The 20,990-nt window shown below is 45.0% G+C and overlaps 1 protein-coding gene across 2 annotated transcripts in view; it reads left to right on the forward strand.

Annotated features, from left to right (window-relative positions):
* The first annotated feature begins 651 nt into the window (after positions 1–651).
* Positions 652–20,990, forward strand: part of HADH (hydroxyacyl-CoA dehydrogenase) — a 65,598-nt gene continuing 45,259 nt past the window's right edge. The window contains exons 1-3 of one of the 2 annotated variants that reach the window (XM_085898432.1): positions 652–923; positions 10,175–10,303; positions 17,212–17,369. In XM_085898432.1, the coding sequence (XP_085754558.1) occupies positions 807–923; positions 10,175–10,303; positions 17,212–17,369 (404 nt within the window). In that variant the 5' untranslated portion in view covers positions 652–806. The remainder of the gene's footprint in view (positions 924–10,174; positions 10,304–17,211; positions 17,370–20,990) is intronic. The other variant, XM_085898431.1, reaches the window with a different exon arrangement.

A 20,990-nucleotide genomic window follows, 5' to 3' on the forward strand; every position in this document is an offset into this window, starting at 1 on the left:
AGGAGTATGAAAAAAAAAAAAAGAGAAAAAGGTGAGGGGTGGAGGTGGGGTTAGCAAAGAGAATGATACGTTATGCTTAATGACCGAACAGACACAGACACAGACACAGACACAGACACAGACACCCTTTTGTTTATCTATTAAACCTCGGAGAGACTCTTCTTCCCTCGTCTATGACTCATCTGTACGACTGATCAGGATTACTTAACTTGGAACAAGATCGCCTGCAGGCCGGGTACCCTGACACTGTAGTTCAATGGACCATTAGGCCCATCCAGTCTGCGCAACTGTTGTCAACCTATGGTTGGTGATCTGTGCCGTTTCCTTTTTAAATGCTGATCGTCAAGCACGGAGGCAACACGTACCATTTTTAAAGTCTTTGGTATGACTCGGCCGGAGTAGGATTCCAACGATTAACCTCCCAGAATCAGAGCAGACACTCCAAGTCAGAGCATTAACACCACGTTCGCAACAGCTATCCAATCATATCGCCTTTCGCTAATCGTCAAACACAGCTCATTGGTGAAGCAAGAAAACGAATGCTGTGGAACCAAATGTAAATAGTTCGTTTGTCAAGCCAGAGATTGTGACGTCGCAGACACCGAGCTCCTCCCCCACCGTAAGTGCGTCATCACGTGCACGTTCTCCTTGACCAATCAGGAGAGTCGTTCCGAAATCACCAGTCAAGTTTCTCTTGTGGCGTCGTGTCGCGTGTCGCGTGTCGTGTGTCGTCTGGTGTGATCTGTTCGCTCGTTCTTTGCAGCTCGATTATTTCGGTTTCGTAACTTCTATGTACGTCCGTGTCGATGGCTTTCGTGACGCGGAATGTGGCAAATGCGATGGCAACGTCGGCTGTGAAGAAGATGGTGGTGAAGACGGTCACCGTTTTAGGCAGTGGCCTCATGGGCTCAGGTATTGCCCAGGTGAGGTTGGTGCGATCCGTTTGCAAGCAAAGGTTGTTGATAAGCCGACGTGAAATCAACCAATCTATTTAATACGTACGCAGTTTATAGGTGGCTCGGGAATCGAACGCCCACTATGAGAATCCCAGCGTTATGAGCTTATGTAGTCAGATGGGAATCCCAAACAGGACAAAACGACTACACATCGTGAGCAGGTGGTGCTGCTTCTCGGCATCTACCTTCAGATGATGGCAACGGCAAATTGTTTTTTTTTTTTTTCTTCCTACATTTAGCTTCTTTGGGATGTTGGAGATCTCACTTTTTATATTTTGGAAATAGTCCAGCCTGTTATGTTCCATCATCCTGGCCAAATTCCTTGCCTGGAGTGAGATATATAAATAGTGCCCTTTACAGGAGGTGAGTGCTCGAATGTTGATGCAGCACATGGTCTTGATGGGTTCAATGTCCTCCCGACTTTGTCGAAGTTTCCTTGTATTTATCTTGTTTGCTTTTTTGTGACGCACCATCTCGATTGGGAGCATGCTCACTTTCTGAGCTGTGTGAGTTTCTTTCGAAATATGGTGATATGGTTGGTTGACCTTTCGCCGACAAAACAAAAAAAAAGTGTTGCAATGCCAGTTTGGAACTGCGTCGTAAAGCAGGCAATCCGATCCACTTGCACGGACAAAGTGTGCACATGCTGGAACTGGAGCACAGCTGCCTAACATAACAACTGGATGTAAAAAGAGAAGGCTTTCACACAAGCCCACTCAATTGCATCGAAGCTCTAACGTTTTTACATTTTCCAAGTAATGTAAAAAATCATGTGATGTTGGATAGAAAAACTGCATTTGTTGTTTTTACTGTTTGGAAAACAGAAAAATGACGTTTTTAAAATTTATTATTCCATTGGCTTTTTATTTGAGGCGCTTGATGTCTTTCCAGCTATGTGCCTTCACTTGTAGACATACAAATGTGCGTCCCAGTGTGTATTTTCAAAATATATAAAGTCGCAGACGTACTGTTGTGGCCCGGGGTTCGGTGGCGATAAACGACCACGAGGGGTAGCAGTAGGATCGTCTCCACCGAACAACCCGGAATTTAGGTCGTGACTCTCGGATAAGTCCGAAAGATCACGGGTCACTTAATGGACCGTGGTCACCAATATTTTGACGGCATAGGGTAGGGTTAATTGCCTAAATTCAATATACTTAAGTACCCACGTCGTCTAACTACCGGGGAAAACCACACCCTCGACGGACCTCGGGCGGAACGGGCCGTTTATGGAGCCCGATCCGGATGTGAACCGAGCAGGGATTACCAAGATCTTCGGTCCAAATGAACAATTTACGGCACAAACGGCCTCCCTAATTCCCAATACGCACCGTGCTAAACCAATGAAAGAAAGTGACGGACAACAAGCTGGTATATTGAACAATTGTGGGGGGTTTATTTATTAACAATAATTGGGGAGGGTAGCACACAAAGAGCAGAGTTACCCAAATAAAAGAAATGCAACTTACAATGAACGAAAAGCCCTCAACAATTCTACTTAACAGACTGGGCCACTCTACTCTTTCTCTTCTCCGGCCACTCGCCTCCTGATTGGTCAAGGCATTGTCGGGTGACCAGTGGCCTCTCCTCATTGGTCAGGGCTTCTGAGGTACTGAGCCTCCTGATTGGACGAGGGGTTGTCAGGCGACCAGTGGCCTCCCCTCATTGGTAGGGGCTTCTGAGATAATGAGCCTCCTGATTGGACGAAGGATAATGAGCCCTCGTGGGCGGAGTCGGCTCTGAGGCGATGATGCGAAGAAGGAAGGAGATTTGTTGGCGATGCAAAAAACCTGACTATAAAAGAAACCCGCAGCGCACACATGAAATTAACCCATTAGACAGAAGGACGGGGCCCTAACTATAAACACATACTTATCAAAATAACTGAACTGCGGGGATTGCTGACTGTCTGTGTGCAGGAGGCTGCCAGATTCGTAACAATACAAGGCTTGCAGGAATTTGCAAATTTCTGATTATATGGTTCAAAATGAATTGATTTACAGTATTGCCATCCATTTTGAATGTTGATAAAGCTTGGAAATGTTGATATAGACATGGGGCCCACACGAGTGGAGTATTCACCGGGATACAAGGCTGGAGATGTCCAATTAGTTTACTCCAGTATTACTGGGTGGGAAGAGTTCCTGCATATTTTTACTTTTATTTAAATTGGTCCGTGCACGAGCTTATCCCATCACATCTGCTAGTTTCCTCTCCACCCTCTCCACTCGAGTACACTGAATGCTATGGGGATGTGGGTGCAGCCAAGCAACTCGCTTTCTCAGTTTGCAAAGCTATCCCGAATGACGGGAACTTGCGTTCATGTCATAAGGCTCGCATATATAGTACTAGCAAATACAACCTGTCGCTTTGCTGATGGGAATATTAAGGAGGGGGGGGATTAAGAATGAAGGAGGGGTGGGGGAAGGGTAGGCAGCATGAATGGAGGGTCTGTCCAGAAATAATTACTGTCCAGATACATGCGGAGATAACCACCATCCGGACACGTGCGGAGATAGCCACCATCCGGATACGTGCGGAGATATATATACAGAGACAGAGAGCTAGGGGAGTTATCAAAGAGAATATGTTATTCTTTATGAACAACAAACACACACTCGGCATGTGACAGGTGGAAAAAAAATTGGTTCTGTCATTGAGGAAAAAAAAGTTAATATGGCGGACGGCTCGGAAATCTGGTGTAATCAAATATATTTTGCTTTGATACTCACAAAGAGAAACCATATAACTTTTGTAAAGCACACCCAATAACCAATTGCTTTAGAAACAGTTACGAGGACAAAGGAAAACATGATCGCTCATACACTGCTGAGGTTAAAAGTTAAAACCTCCACCACCCATCATCATCATCATAAGATACGGGATGAAACTTTTCCAGCACGGCACCCATCACCAAGTATGCAGGCATGCACACACACCCACGGAGAGTCAGTCCCTTTGCAGATCCAAATCCCCCCATATGTACCATGTCCGTGTGTGCTGTATACTGTTACGGCTGTGGAAATTCGCAATACACCATAAAGGGTCCTTAGATCAGTTATGACGATAAGTATATGTGTATTTAGATTTCCCCACCATTGTTTAGAGGGAATTTCCGTGTTCACCGGGCTACGATCCTTTGAGATAGCCGTTTTTCTTTTCTCTATCATTATTTTGGACCAGTCATCCCCCAACAACCAAATCGCTACCACCAACAACGCCCCCAAACAACTACACCGAACCACCACCACCTTCGCCTCTTTACCTCCACAACTCCATCCCGCAAACATCGCTTCACCGCCATTCTCAAACGACACCCGCCAACAACCAAACTCCCACCACCTCCGCCTTTCTACCACACGTCGTACCATGGGCTGTGAATGCGTTCCTTTCGCCTCAAAAAGCGGATTAGGAATGCTTCACGCCCCCATTTCATCCGCCCAATGGCTGAGCATCGGGTGGTGTGGCCCCGCCTCCGAACCCACTGTGATCCAGAAATTTGCATAGACGCCCCTCCCCCGGGCTATATAAGCGCGAGCACAGCGCAGCTCGTGGCAGAAAAGTCAAGTCTGGAGGGTCTGGAGAGCGCAGAAAAGGTGGCAGTCTGGAGGGTCTGGAGAGCGTGGAAAGGGGGGAGCAGTGGAGTGGCAGCAGCAGTGTCAGCGGGGCAGTCAAGTCTGCAGTGTTGGCGGGGCAGTTGAGTCGGGAGACGGAGCTCGAAGCCGACGGGAAAGGCAGACGGGGAGCGCCGGAGAGAGCTCGCCGACCACGCCAGGGGCATGAAGCCAGGCGCAGCTACGCTGACATCGCGGCTTGCCCGCCATCGCGCCACGAGGGCGCGGGTAAGACCCTTCGGTCTCGTGGGCCTGGCCGCTCCTCCAGGTTCCACGCGCATTAGGCCCACGGGCCCAGTCTGACTCCCTTGTCTATGAGGGGATCTTTTCTTGCTTTTTCTTTGAATGCGTGTTGTGGCACCGAGTCCCGTAAGTAAAACCGTATAAGTGACTGTACATAATTGCTTATAGACGGTCGTCGCACCTTTTGCTTTGCTTTTGTTCTGTATACGTGCATGTTAGTGTTTTGCATTCCTGACTGCATATGTGCTTGCATAATAAATGTATGAGTGTGCAATAAATGTGCTTGTTGAACTGTTCTCCGTTTCGTTGCGTCCTTTCCTTCGTTTGAAAGTTCCATCTTGCATCACGGAAGGAATTGGTAGAAGGGTGTAAGCACCCGATAAATAATCACATCCGTCGGGGCCGGTGATAACACCGCTCGGTTATCACTGAAGCACGGAACGGACCGCTTAAGCGGTTCGTGTCCTAGGCCAGCCAGCGGCGAGGTACGATCGCCCGGTTAACTACCCGCGCAAGTACTTAGGTAGGTCGAGTTTGGCGAACAACCCTATCCTGCGCGAGTGGCCGATTGGCACGATTGTGGTGGGGTCGAAAAGACCCACCCGTGACTAGCTCCTGGCGATAGTTCCAAGGAGGGTCACGACTGAATTGTCCGTTCCGGTGGGAGACGCGGTCGCGATTTGAGTTACTTGGCCGATCGCACGCCGGGCGGACCGAAATTCGTAACAATACATACCACCAACTTGTATAGCAACTGCCGACTGTACATCCCAATCGGGACATGAACTATAGGGTGCTCTGCAAGTGGCTTTAGCACTCAAGCAAGCAGTCCAATTAAATGGGTTAGTAAGAAACAGCTGGCTTGGCAAGCAATGACAAGCTGATTGGTCCTGGCACATCCCCACAAAATCTAAGCATTGCCGATTTCTTAACATTTTTATATTTCACTCCAGATTTTGAGTTAATTAGTCGAGTTATTTAGCCCAATCCTCCAAACTCAAATTATATTTCTATTTTAACATGCACTTCAATTAATCCTTGAGAGTAGATCGTGGAAAATCGTATCATATAATGCATGAAATCGCTCCAAGCTCATAATTTGAAAATACAGCACTTACAGAAGCGATGTATACAACGATTCGTCGGTATGTAGATGAGTCTTTCGATGATATGAGTGAGAAAAGTGAAAAATAAAATTGAGTGCTTTATCGCTAATAAACCGTTGTGACATGTTCCAACTCAAGGCATTGTTGAGCAGGTCGAACAAAATGGCAAATTAAGATCACAGTGAGGCGACGAAGCATGGAAGTGTCTGAGGATGCGTCTGATAAAGGATATAATTAAACAAGGCTGTTATTTATCTTCAAAAGGGTTGTTTTAATTAACCCAAACACCCAATTTTCAGTCTTGCACTTCCTTGGAGTTTTCTTAGTATGCATGCAAAATTTCAGGCTGCTTGGTTTCATGGTTTTGGAGTTATGGAGGAGACACACACAGACATCTATTAATCGAGATATAAACTCTCGGACCCCACTCTTTGTAGGGGGGGGGGGTCCGTTGTGGGCTGGGTTTCGGTGGCGAGGACGACCGCTAGGTGGAGCAGTAGAGCCGTCTCCCACCGAACACGCGGAATTAAAAGGTCGTCACCCCGGATAACTCCGGAGTCGACGGGCCCTTTAAAGGACCGTGATTGCCAATTCTCTGATGGCGTGGGGTAGGGTCAATAGCCAAATTTCAATATACCTAAGTATCCATGTCATCAAATTACCGAGGAAATCACACCCTTGGCCGACTCTGTCCAAACCGAGTCGCAGGTACCGACTTGGATCCGGCGTAATCGAGCGGAAGTTACCAAAGCCGCGCCAGACCAAATGAACAATTTACGGCACCGACAACCTCACTAATTCTCAATACGCGCCGTGCTGGGTTAATGGGAGAAAGCACAGAAAACGAGCTGGAACATTTAACATGGGGGTTTATTTATAAACAATAATTATCGGGGAGGGGAGAAACAGAGCAGAGTTACAACCGAATAAAGCAGTGCAAACAATGTACAATGAAAAACACTTAATCAATCCTCCTTAAAGACGGGGCCCACGGACACACGAACACACACACAAATACACACACACACACACACACGCACACACACGCACAAAGAAATGGTGGCCGCGGCCTTTATTTGCACCTGTCCGCCTCGTGCGGTCTGGTCGAGCTTGTCCGGTGGCGGGACTCGAACCCGCCGCCAACAACGCAGCACCAAGCACCAGGACCAGGAAGACGCCACAGACGCCAGCCAGCACGGGAACTGACCAGACTAGACGCCAGCAGACAAGACGAGGCTTCCTCTCTTTCTCCTCTTTTTCGACGACAGGGCGAACCTTCTCTTCTCGATAGCTCGCCACCTCGTCTTATCCTTCCCCTCCCCCGCGGGTCGAGGGAAACGCTCTGAGATACTCGCCTCCGGATTGGACGAGGGGCAAACATCCCATCTGGCTGGGCGGGGCCGCCCCTGAGGTGGTCAGCCTCCTGATTGGACAAGGCGTCTCGGGGGGTGTGTCGAGGAATCTCGGAGGCCTGCCCCCCGAAGAGGCTCCGTAGTAGCTTTCGGCATGCTGGCCTCCCATTGGCTGGGGCGTGCATGCGATGCTCGCCCTTCGCTCATTGGCTGGAGGAAACATCCCATGCCCTTCCTCGTAACGGAGCCTCGATCTGAGGCGATGGAGGCTACGCCCACACCTTCAGCCAAAAACACGTGGTCAATGGCGACCGGGTTGAGTGAGGGACGGTGCTGTTGTTGTTGTTGTTGTTGTTGTTGTTGTTGTTGTAGTAGATGTATAAAACCTCACTATAAAATAACTCGTAGCGCACACACGAAATTTCCATTAGACATTGGGGATGGATTCTAACTATAAACACATACTTATCGAAATAACTGAACTGCGGGGGCTGCTGTCTGTCTGTGTGCAAATGGCTTCCAGATTCGTAACAATATTGTTGAAAAATGCGGTGAATGTCGGGGCTTTTTTTTTTTAATACATGGTCTAGGCTTGTAGAAGAGCTATTACACAGAACAAATCAGGACACAACATAACAAAGGGAACAGCAGGAGAAAGGGGAAACACCAACAGCAAGGCGTAGGGAGAAAGTAGATGGAGACGGACAAAAAAAAAAGGATGCAGGTAACGATGAGGGGTAAGAGAGAACACAAAGGGTGGACAATATGGATACATAAGCAAAATTGTGTTTGTGATTTTTGTCAAAGTCTGAGGGAGAGGGAAGAGGCTGCTGCCTGTCTGTCAAAAGGATGAGAGATGTCACACAGAGAGTGGAGTCGTCAGCAAAGAGATAAAGAGGAATTTCCAGAGTCAATGAGATCATTGATGATGATTAGGAATAATATGGGGTCGAGAACACTGCCTTGGGGTATTCCAGTTTTGAGAGGGAGAGGAGATGAAAGGGTTCCATCGAGAGCCACACGTTGTCTACCAGAGTGGAAGAAGTCAGCAATGCAAGAGTGGAGTTGGCCTTCGTTGGATTCTATATGCAGATAGGGCAGGATGCCAAACTGTATCAAAAACTCGAGATATGTTGAGAGAGACGGCCCTGATCTCATGTCTGATATTGAGGGCATCCACCATTGTTGGGAGAGTATAAGCAGCATGTCCAAGGTAGAGTGACCAGGTCTGAATCCGAATTGATGATCTGAGATGAGGCTGTTGGAGAAAAGGAAAGTTTTTATGTCAACCGTGATGATGAATTCCATGACCTTGCTGATGTATGGAAGTGCAGTAAGCTCATTGGGCTGTCATTAAGGGATCCTTTTTTTTAAATGTAATGCTGTGATGATGGCTGATTTCCAGTTTCCCAGGTGGATATAGGAGACAGGTCCTGAAGTGTTAAAAAATTAAATAAAAAACCCCTGCAAATACGTGAAGAGTGAATGTAGAAGCAGGTCACACTTTATGACCCGCAAATAGTGGGGTCCGACAGTATATATGTATATGTATGGATATATTATCGTGTCCATATTGAGGTAAACCAGAAAACACCATTTTGAAAATCTCAAGGCCAAACTCCCCAACCAGTCTCCTGTTCTTAATGATTGTGTTACAGTCCTCATTTATAGGCTTGCACCCTCTGCTCTTTCCATGCTTTGTCCTCCTCCCCCCCCCAACCCCAGGTTTCTGCAGGGTGCACATGGTCCACCGTATACCCCCTTCTGTTGAAAATACCTAAATCCGGGAACACTGCTCACCTCCACTCATTCGTTCCTCTTTTTCCACATCCTTTTTCACATCCTCTTCAACTAAATTTCACATCTCATTCAATCTCATCCTTCCCTCCAGGTCTTCAAGACAGCTATTCTGACAGCTTCAAGACCCCCTCAGATCATCCCCAATCTGAAAACCATGATATTTTCTGCCCTCATTAACCCCCACTCCCAAACCTGCCTCCTTCCAAATTTCCAGTTCTTTCTTCCTGAGAGTTTCATTCTGTATCCATCTTGTCCACCTCATGCATACATTCCTGCCCCGCATTCCTCCCCACACCCATTGTTTGTCGAAATCTCTCTATTTTGTCCTTCAACCCAGCTGTTGGTGTTCCCAACCCCCCCTCCCCCCCCCAAATCTTTCCACGGTTCCTTTTGTGCTGTTGCATCCTGCTCCATTCAGTGTACTAGTTCTTCCACAAGTCTTGACTCTACTTTTTATTTTGAAATCGTGTTCGTTGAAGAAGCTGAGAAGTTTGGTCATAGAGTAGTTAAAGACTTGTTTGGTGTAGGCTTTATTACATTGCCCTCATTGGTGTAGGCTTGATTCACATGCATGTTTAGAATATTTTCCTGGAGATATGGGCACCACCGAGCCCATTTACCCACAGTGAAACGCCAACGTCACACCGAGTGACCTTCGCAAGATTATGGGTCTCTACTACAAGAGGCTTGCAACATTTATACAAGCACTAAAGCAGATGGCTCAAATACTCCATACTTTTATTTCTATCTTGAGCATCGATTATTTCGAAGGCTTATATCTTGTTAAGAAAGTTTGTACAAATCAAAATTCATACTAGCTTGGGTAGCAGAGCCAATGAATAAGACTGCATTCTTCATGATTTGAGATACCAAGTACAACAGTGTTGCATTAATGGGAGAATTATGGCATGACTCATGCTTGATTTGACAACTTTTAATACATTGATAATAATTGATACACAGGAACTATTCTGCTTGTTTCAGTGAATGAGGTATACTAACATTTGGTGTGCTTGAAAAGTGAAAAACATTTGTTCTTGGCAATGTAATAGAAGTTTCCTTGTAAACCTATGCTTACGGTAATTGTGGCACTGGTCACACAGGTGGCTGCTTCCACGGGACATAGTGTGACGATGGTGGACCAATCGGAAGAGATCCTGCAGAACGCTTGCTCTTCTATTGAAAAAAGCCTGAAACGCATTGTGAAAAAAACGTTTCCTGGTGATGAAGAGGTATGTATAAAGTGTATAAAGCATATAATCTCATTTCAAATGCATTTGTGAGAAAGAAGGGCTTAAAACACACAAAGTAATGTCATGTATAAGTGGTTAAACAACAGAAAATTCACATGTACTTTCATTGTGAAGGGTTGGCCAGATGGCCTTGAGTTATGCACACTCACCTGCAAGCCATCTAGCCTGGGTTTGAATCTTAGCCTAGCTATCAACTGTCATCCCAGTGATTCACCTATGTGTGTGCCGTCCCTTCAATGGATGTTAAACTGGGCGTCCCATCTGTCAGCGTGAATTGGTGGAGGTTAGAATTCCCACTGCGTCCTTTGTGTAGAGTAGGCGAGTTTTCGCCGGAACCTTGAACAGATTCCAAATTCTTGCACGGACTTCCTGTGTCGGAGTGGTGATCCGTTGAGGATTGCAACCCTAGTCATAGAAACTGCCTTGGCGTCCCTATGTGCCTGATGTTTGAGGCGTTTGAGAAGTGGGTGGGTCGTTAATTTGAGATAAGCCCAAATGTACCACACAAGTTTTACCCTCCATGAGAATCTCGTTGTCACTTTCCCTTCCATGTAGGTGTATATTGGGTGTGATTATATAAACATCTGTATCTATCTGAAACATTTCTTAAAATGCATATCAATATGAAAGCCCATTACTTTCTCTTATGAAAATGAAGCCAATTTATGAAAGTCAAAAATTAAACATCCTTCTCAGGTTTAAGAAATAATCATAATGATTAATGTGATAAACATCTTCAACATTTTAAAAGTGCTTTAGTGATTCATTGTCAACATTTTATGAGCTTACTTCCTTTTACAGTTATATATTTTTATACAGTGCAGGCAGCCCCCGTGTTCTTGAAAACGTGTTCGTAAGCTGGATTTTCATAAACTGAAACAATAAATCCCCTTTAAGTACATGTAATAAGTGATTGGTTCCCAAACACAAATTAAACCCCCTTTTTAAAAACGTAAAAGCATTATTAAATGTGCTTTTAAAATCAAAAATTGATAAATTGATGCTGTAAATACACAGTAAAACATTAATGATAATAATAATCTATCTATAATTCCAGCAATCTCTGTGTGTGTGTGTGTGTGTGTCTGTGTGTGTGTCTGTGACCGCCGTTTCTCGACAACCGCTGGTCCGATCGAATTGAAACTTGCCAGGTATATTGCTGGGGACCCGAGGATGTGCCTTTTCAAGGTTTGATATTAATCGGACAAGTGCTTCCCAAGTTATGGCCATTTATTTACCAAACCAATGATAGACATGTTGTTGCGTGGGCGTGGCCGATGGGAAAGGGAAGCTCAGCCGCGTTCGCCATTACGGGTTACAACGTACGGGCTTCCGGATCCATTACGGGTTACAACGTACGGACTTCCGGATAATGATGACTTCGTGTATTCTAATAATTTCTCTATTTCTTATGCGCATTTATAGATAAACACAATGCCCCAAAGTTATGATCGTTTTCATTTTAGCCGGTGTATAAATTTCGGTAACATCAGAGTGCTGGTATGCTCCGAACCAGGAAGTAAATTTTTCTCTCTCTCTTCTCTTTTTGTTTTTCCTTGCCACGACATTGCGAAAAGGTAAAATACGTTGGCACTAATTGAATAATTGGGTATTAAAACTAAATTGCGAATAATCGTAACTGCGAATAATATTCGAACTTCCGGGCCACGCACGTATGGGCACTCGAGAGCGAAGAAACGGCCTGCGTGGTTGTTGTTTGTTGCTCGTGGTTTGAATATTTATTAATTAATTTTTTTTATTCATTTCTTTTTTTTTACGGGCACGTACGAGTAATAATAATGATAATAAAATAATTAATAAAGCCGAAAAACTTGCACACACAAATCGTTTTTGGCCAATCAACAGATAATCGACAGACAGTTCGGGAAGGTCAACATGTACAAATACAGAACAGTAGACCGCCACCATAAAGCCAGATGCATCATGGGAACATGAATGAATCCCTGCGTTCTGCTGTTCAACGTGCCGCCGATGCATTGTTCGTTTTCCCACGCGCTCAGTGTGGTCTGTTCAAAAACTGTATTAAACCCTATTTATTTTTTTCCCCACAAAAACGTTATTAAATGTTTAAAATAAAATAAATAATAATTTAGAGTGAATCCAATGTGTATAGTATAAGGGATGACTAGGGATAACGAGCGAGATGGGTTTATGGTGAAGCAGAGCGAGCATAGCCATCTCTTGTGCCAGTAAGGAATCCCGTGGAGAGAATGGCGTGTGAAATGGCGGAAGAGTGTTGGAGCAAAGCCCATGTGAATGAGGTGTGAATTATGGTGTGAATGGGTAATTAACTCTGGAGGTCCGATTTCCTGTATTTTGCCAGTGAGGTGTGTTCAAAAAAGCCGTGTTTGTGTGAATGGATCGAACGTTCGAAAGACCGAAACATGGTTATAAAGTGTATAATGTTCGTCCAAATGGATGTTCGGAACCTGGGTATTCATAAACCGGGTACTGCCTGGATAGTATTTGAATAATCTACCTAATAATATGTTTGTTCGTGTGTGTGTGTGTGCGTGCATGCGTGCGCGCGCATTCTGTTACACCCATTGGTTGGACAGCCAGCTTGACTCCACCCATAATTTCAACCTGAAAAAAACAAAAAGTATTCACCCAAATAACTATGTGGCATTCTCTCAAGTAGGGATTCGCCCACGAAGCTGTGTTATAACAGGCTACGCGGGTCCTTGATATAATCTCTGATTATTTTCTCTTAAACAACTCGACAAAGGATCATAAACTCCATGTCATTATAAAGGACATTGGCTGAGGGAATCTCACGACATTGTGAAAGAAAACATCCATCATTATTAACTTTTAACGATGTGTAGATATGCATCAGGAAGAAGGCAATTGGCTCTGGCTCCTTTGTTGCAATTCCATGTGGTTTTTGCATATCTCGTGGTATTGTGAGTTGGAGAGGTGACTGTGATGGGCCATGACATGTAGTCAGAACTGTTTTGATCACGGTTTCTGTGAAGTTGGTGATAGCATGATAAGGGAGAGGAAAGCATTAAATATTCTGTTGTTTTTCTTTGTTGTTTGCTTTTTTGAATACATAGTCGAGGCTCATTGAAGAGTGAGTACACTGAACAGTCAGATTACTTCCCAATAACAACCGAGTTGACCCAAAAGTTGTTCTCCCATAGCCAGTTTTAACAACTCGAAAAGGATTACATAAAGTATCAGTATGCACACACATATGCATCCCAAATCACCTGGACAATCAGGTTTTGATTGGGCATTGTCAGGACAAGTGTAGACCAAAACCTGTTGCAGGAACAACAGTGTGCACTGATGCCTTGAAAAATGCAACACCAGTGGAGATGAGGCCCTTTCCTCTCCTTTTGCTAATCATGTGTCTCATTCATGGTGTCAGCTCTGATCAATAACGCTCACTTGTTGATCACAACTGTTTTAAACAGAGAATACAAAAGTTTCCTTCACAGTTTGAAGAAAATTAAACATCTACAAATAGGGAGTGCGGAGCAGCTTGTAAAGCTTTTACCAGGGGCAGATTTACAGCTAGATAAGGATTGCACAAATTATCAGTGTACTCTTGATGTGACCCTGCAGACATCCCAAATATCTGGCATACTGGTTTTGTCCATGGAGTGTTTGTCCTCTTTCCTTCTGGCTCAAATCGAAGTGTCAACATCACCGTCATGCCGAAGAAGAAAAAGAAAAAAAAAAAACCAGGGAGTCTGGAACACTGATGCTAATCATTACCTTGACGTGTTTCGAGTTATAAGTAACGTACAAGTAACGTGTGTCAACGATTGCGTAACGTGCCTACAACATATTACTTATAGGTTAGAAATAAGTTTCGGGTACGCTAACCATTACCTCGACGTGTTTCGACTTATGAGTACCTTACAAGTAACGTGTGTCGACGATCGCATAATGTGCCTACAACTTATGGCTAAGCGTATGCGGAACGTGCGAGTCATACGCTGGCATACATCGAAAAATTTCAAGCATGGAAAATTTGTCTAACACATCGGCGTACTACGAAGTATGCCAGCGAACAAAGACATATGCCAGCATACTACGAAAAAAGCCAGCGTACTACGACATATGCCAGCATGCTCTTAACGTATACAAACTTACCCATAACGTATTCGACGTGTGCCAGCATTTTAGCCAAATTTTGCATGCGTCAGGCATACGCTGGCTAAATCGTCAAGGTGTGACAGGGCCTTAAGCAAACTTCGACACATGCTCTATCATTAACACATAGAAACCACACACTTGTGCTGATCATGTACCAATGGAATAACTAAACTATTTTACACTGAGATGGTTACAACCTCGTAACGAGGGTTTCGCAACAAATTTCCAACGGCTGCAAGTTTAACCCGCACTATTCATGTCTCAGCAACAGTATCACAAGCTATTAATTTATCCATCAAAAATAATCATTTTGTTTTAATTCAGCAACACATCGTATGCTCAACATTGACATCTCACCTTGCTGATATTTGGTTTTTAATGAAATTTCTAATGTTTACTGACTTTACTAAAGGCCCATTCACACCTTGACGTTTTAGCCAGCAATGGCAACGTATCAAAATATATGTAAAACGCTGGCTTACGTTGAACTTTTGATGGATTTTTTTTAAAGATTCGGACGTATTCTTAACGAGTTGATCGTATGCATAACATATTAGTAACGGACACAGAACGTTTCGTTGTCTTATAGATAACTTGTACCAACGAATGCTTAGCCTGTTGTCGGCGTTCACAACCTATGCCCAACGATAGTCCAACTTATGCATAGCGCGCTGCACGTATCGCCGACGATCACGTGGCGTAGCCAATGAAAAGGCTGCCGCACAACAATTCAAATCGTAACCGCCGGAAAAATGGAAGTGTCAACATCGCAGTCACACCTTGGCGATCTTGCCAGCGTATGCCGACCTCTGAAAAATGCGTCTAAAACGCTGGCGCACGTCGAATACGGTATGGGTAAGTTTGGTATACGTGAATAGAACGCTAAAGTACGCTATCATACATCGTAGTAAGTGGAGTACGTCTTGTAATTTTAAACGTGTTAAAATTTTATGACGTACTTGCCGTATGCCTCACACGTTCCACATGCGATGGGAATAAGTTGTAGACACGATATGCGAACGTTGGCACACGTCGACAAAAGTTACTTGTAAGCTACTCATAAGTCGAGACACGTCGAGCTAATGTCTAGCGTACCCAAAAGTTATTTCTAACTTATGAGTAACGTGGTTTGAACCAATTCCTTACGTATTTCCAATGCACATTGATGTATGTAGACGTATTTGATTGACGTCTTCCGGACGACCAAATAACTAAATGAACGTGTTTCTAACTTGCAACTACCATATAATGGCGTATTGGCAGCGTTTAGGGGAATTGGTATATAAAAATGGGGTTCACACAGGAGGAACCCGTCAGTGTTCCAGACTTCATGGTTTTTTTTTTTTTCTTCGGCATGACAGTGATGTTGACACTTCGATTTCTAGTGCGGTTATGATTTAAATTGTTGAGCGGCAGCCTATTAATTATATTACATTATCACCGCACTAGAAATCGAAGTGTCAACATCACCGTCATACCGAAGAAAAAAAACCAAAAAAATAAAAAAATAAAAGCAGGGAGTCTGGAACACTGATGCGAAACATTACCTCGACGTGTTTCGACTTATGAGTAACTTACAAGTAACGTGCCTCGACGTGTGTCAACGATCGCGTAACGTGCCTACAAAACGTTACTCATAGGTTAGAAATAAGTTTCGGGTACGCTAAACATTACCTCGACGTGTTTCGACTTATGAGTAACTTACAAGTAACGTGTGTCGACGTGTGTCAACGATCGCATAACGTACCGAAAACTTATGGCCAGCGGAGCGGAACTTGTGAGTCATACGCTGGCATAAGTCGTAAAATTTCAAGCATGTTAAAATTTGAAGACAACCGAAAAGTACAACGATGAAAGCCAGCGTACTACGATGTATGGCAGTGTTTTTCAGCGTGCTCTCAATGTTTCCAAAACTTACCCATAACGTATTCGACGTGTGCCAGCGTTTTAGACATTTTTTTCAAAAATCGGCATAAGCTGGCTAAAACGTCAAGGTGTGACTGGGCCTTAAGCATCGTCAAAAACAGTTGTTTTGCTCCCCCCCCCCCCCCCCCGTTATTACAAACAGAGCAGAGCAGTGGTTCACAAAAAACTTAACCCTGAGTTTTGTTCTTCTAACTCATTGAATATGCTCTGAACTCCTTTGCACCAATGGCAGGAAATAACTAGCTCAGCTTAGCTGCCTTTGTTATTTTTGAGTGATTTACCATCTTTGGTATTTTGAAAGATTTTAAGTTTTGTAAAATTTTGAACGAGTTTCATTATAGTTTGGAGCATCAATTCATTTGTTGGTCCAAGTATAACTTTGTGCACTTTTTATGTCGCCAATGACTGTTTCTACTGATAGTTTGTAGTGTTATCTGTCATGGAACATTGTGATTGTTTGTTTTTTGTGGTTTTAAAGTTTCCAAGTTTAGAGTTTTTACTCATTCTAAAATCGAATGATGGAATTGCACTCAGCAGATTATTCAGGATTTAGATTTGACTTGGCCCTCCATTTTTGTTTGTTCTTCTTTCATATTACTGCTTATGTTTGTTCTCCTATACCCACCATGCATACATGGACTGATATCTTCATACCTTACAAACTGTATTCAGGTGTGCATGTCCATTTCTCTGTCAGTGCCATTTGCAGACAATTCCACATTTTCCATTATTCCAAACTGTTTCTGCTATTAATGTTTATTTTGATACTCCCTTTGTGGCTATTGAGTAATCGTACTGCTTGAGCTATGTGGGTGGCTATGACTTGGCAGGCAGGGTTGAAGTTTGTGCAAGATACCATGAAAAACATCTCTACAAGCATCGATGCTGCCTCAGTTGTGCACAGTTCGGACTTGGTTGTGGAGGCCATTGTGGAAAATTTACAAATCAAACAGGATGTGTTCGCTACCCTTGACAAGTTTGCACCCGAGTAAGTATTTCTGTTCATGCAGATTAAATGAGGGTTTCATTTCATGATTGATTTACTAAGTATGAATAGATTAAAATGGCTTTAAACGGTGGTTGATCCACCTTGACTAAATGGAAAAACTGGCATTTCAGGCCTTACCCTTTGTCGGAGCAAAAAAACAAAGGGTTTTTTTTCTTCCCTCCAATGCCTCTTTTGCTCCGATGAAGGGTAAAGCCTGAAACGCCCGGTTTTCCTTTTATTCAAGGTGGACCAAGCACCATTTAAGGTAATTTTTATCTATTTTTACTTCCTTTGCTGCCCACGTAGATCGCTCTTTGTGTGCTGAAACTTATGATTATATTCAAAGTTACTACGCCCGAAGCTGTTTCGCATGATACTGTAATTATTTTGTACCATATATACACTCTTTAAAACTAACTAATGCATCCATAGTTTTGGAGATTGGCCTCTGTAGGCTCATTTATACCAAGGCCACTTAGGACCAGGCCCACAATGACAGTAAAAGTGTGTTTACCATTTGTGCCGTATCCGCACGCCAATAAATAATATGTCGCAAGTATTTTATTTTTTATTTGATGTCATGTAATACTTAAGTGATGCTGACAAGACTTGTCTGACCAGAGTGAATCCAATAGCTATGCTTCTGTGGTTTGCCAGCACTGAGACAAACTGCCTGCAGACTCTGGAATGTCCACCATCTTTTTTGTTCTTCCTCGCCTGAAATCAATCAATACGATAACGTCACCATGATGATGTTGAATGGCTGCTTCTATGCAGCCTGAATCAGCCACAACGGCCCTGGTATTTGAGCGGGTGACTAGCCACGCAACATCCACCCATGACCGATCACATTGGTTATGAACACAACTTCACGCCAGGTCAGGTATGGGAGCATGCGCCAGAGCAGCGCGTCGCCGCGTCCACTTTCCGCCGGAATTCCAGGGGTGATGCCGATGGTCTTGCCACCCCCCAGGCAGATGCCTGGCCCATCCCAATCTCCTTGAGATGCCGATCAACCTGCTGCAACCACGAGGCACGTGGTCGGCCCAATGGCCTCTTCCACTCACGAGACTCCCTCGCTGAGAGAATCTGGTGAGCAGGATCAGCGTCAGGAAAACCAGCCACATGTCCATACAGCCGCAGCTGATGCTCACGGACTATGCAGGTAACAAATCTCATTTGAGTCTCTCTCAGCAACCGCTCGTTGGACACAAAGTCCGACCAGCGATAGCCAAGGATTCTCCGAAGAGATCTGGTACCAAAGGAATTAAGTCTCCATCTCAGATCCTTGGTCAGAGTCCAAGTCTCAGATCCAGAGAGCAAGACTGGAAGCACCAAGGACCTGAAGACTCGGAATTTCGTCCTCCCACACAGGTACCGGCAGTGCCACACCCCATTATCTAGTGAATCCATGACTCCCCAGGCCCGACCCAGATGTCTATTGACCTCTGACTCACAGCTAGCAGAGACACGAATATCACTGCCAAGGTAAATGAATCTCTCCACGACCTCAACATCCTCACCACAAACAGGCACAGAGAGGACAGCAGCATCCAATATATCATTGAAAGCCTGGATCTTAGTTTTGACCCAGGAAACCCGTAATCCCAGTGGCTCCAACTCCTCATTCAGCACCTCAAGGACCCCAAAAGGATATTTAAAGTCTCTGCAAAGATGACTCCATCATCTGCGAAATCAAGGTCAGAGATCTTGTCATTCCCAAATGATGCACCGCAGCTTGATCTCTCCGACATCCTCCCTAGAATCCAGTCCATACAAGTGCTGAAAAGTTTGGGGGCCTTTACACATCCCTGATGAACTCCAGTAACAACTGGAAATATGTCAGAGATGGTACCACCACATCTCACAGCACTCAGTACCAGAGTAGAGTTCAGACATCAGATCGATAAGTTTTGGTGGCACCCCACGAAGACCAAGAATCTTCCAGAGGGCATCCCGATTCACCGAATCAAACGCTTTACAGAGATCAACATAGGCTGCAAGCAGCCCCTGCCGAAACTCTCGTCTGCATTCGGTGAGGACCCGAAGAGCAAGGATACGGTCAATAGTTGACCTCTTTGGTGTAAAGCCTGACTGCTCTGGACGCTGGTGCTCAAGCAGATGGTGGCGAACCCTTTCAAGAATTATCCGAGCAAAGACCTTGTCCAGCATCACCACTCGGTAGTTCTTGCAGTCTTGGCGATCACCCTTCCCTTTCCAGAGGGGGACAACAAGGCCCCTCTTCCAGTCAGTTGGGATGATGCCTGTGTTCCAGGCAGAGCACAGAACTCAATGCAACGACACGAGTGCAGCATTTCCACCAGCCTTGAGAAGTTCAGCATGGATGCCACAAATCCCAGGAGCTTTACCCCATTTCAACCGGTTTACCGCAGCCTGCGTTTCCACAAGTGAAGGTGGACCGCAGTTGATTGGAGGGTCAGCCACAGGGATTGTAACACCCCTGACGTCCAACTCGACAGCTGGTGAATCAGCCTGGTACAACCGCTCAAAGTAACCAGCCCAGCAGGCCTTCACTTCGGACTCCTCTGTCAAGAGCCCACCACCCTCTGCACTAACTGCAGTACACCGAGGGATGGGCTTAGATGAATGCAATGCGCGAATTCCCCTGTAAGCAGGACGAGAATCACTTCACCACAGGTGATGCTCTGTCCCCTCACAGATTCCTTGCACATAGGCCTCCTTGTCCACCCTTAGCGCACGTACAGTTTTACGCCTTAGCTCCCTGAACAGCTCATCTCTGCCATTCAACCTGGCCCTGTGACTCTGGTCAATTGTATCCAGTGTCTCTTGAGAGACAAAATTATTCTTTGCCCTGCGGTGAGTTCCAAGTAATCCACCGGCAACATCAAGGATGGTGGTCTTGAAGGCACTCCACAACTCTTCAGGATCTCGCAAAGCACCCAGACCCCCGAAATATCCACTCAGCTTATTTGCTAATTCCTCAGCTACCCTCTCATCCTTGAGCTTGCCAACATCCAACCTAGGCTGGGATGGTACCATTCTCCTGGATTTAAGGTGCAACTTCAGAGTTGTTACAACAAGCCTGTGGTCAGTATTGAGGAACTGAGCATTCCAGTAGACCCTGCAGTTCTGGATCATCCTCCAGCGACCGTCAATGAGGACATGGTCAACCTCCTTTGCCACACTGCCAGCGTTGGAATACCAAGTCCAGCGATGAGCTTGTGGGTGCTGAAACCATGAACCGGCCACCCTAAGTCCATGACTTCTTGCAAAGTCAAGGAACTTAGTGTTATTCAGGTTCACAGTTCCAGACCCATGGGGACGAACACATTTCTCATAACCATCCCTATCAGTTCCAGTCGATGCATTGAAATCCCCAAGACTAGAAGTGTATCTCCTCTGGGGCACTGACCAACCACAGACTCGAGCATGGCGTAGAATGCATCCTTCACGGTGAGATCACTCGCATCACTCGGAGCATAAACAGAGACCAGGGAACTGACACCAAATGAGTGACAAATCCTTAGTCTCATAATACGCTCGTTGACCGGTGATACCTCAATTATCATTGGGGTCAGCTTATTGTACACAGCTACACCAACTCCTTGGGTATGGTAACTATCAGAGTGACCAGACCAA

This window comes from Eptatretus burgeri, chromosome 10 (genome assembly GCF_056783735.1).
Source record: "Eptatretus burgeri isolate ZD-2024b chromosome 10, Ebu_testis_v1, whole genome shotgun sequence".
Classification (NCBI taxonomy): domain Eukaryota; kingdom Metazoa; phylum Chordata; class Myxini; order Myxiniformes; family Myxinidae; genus Eptatretus; species Eptatretus burgeri.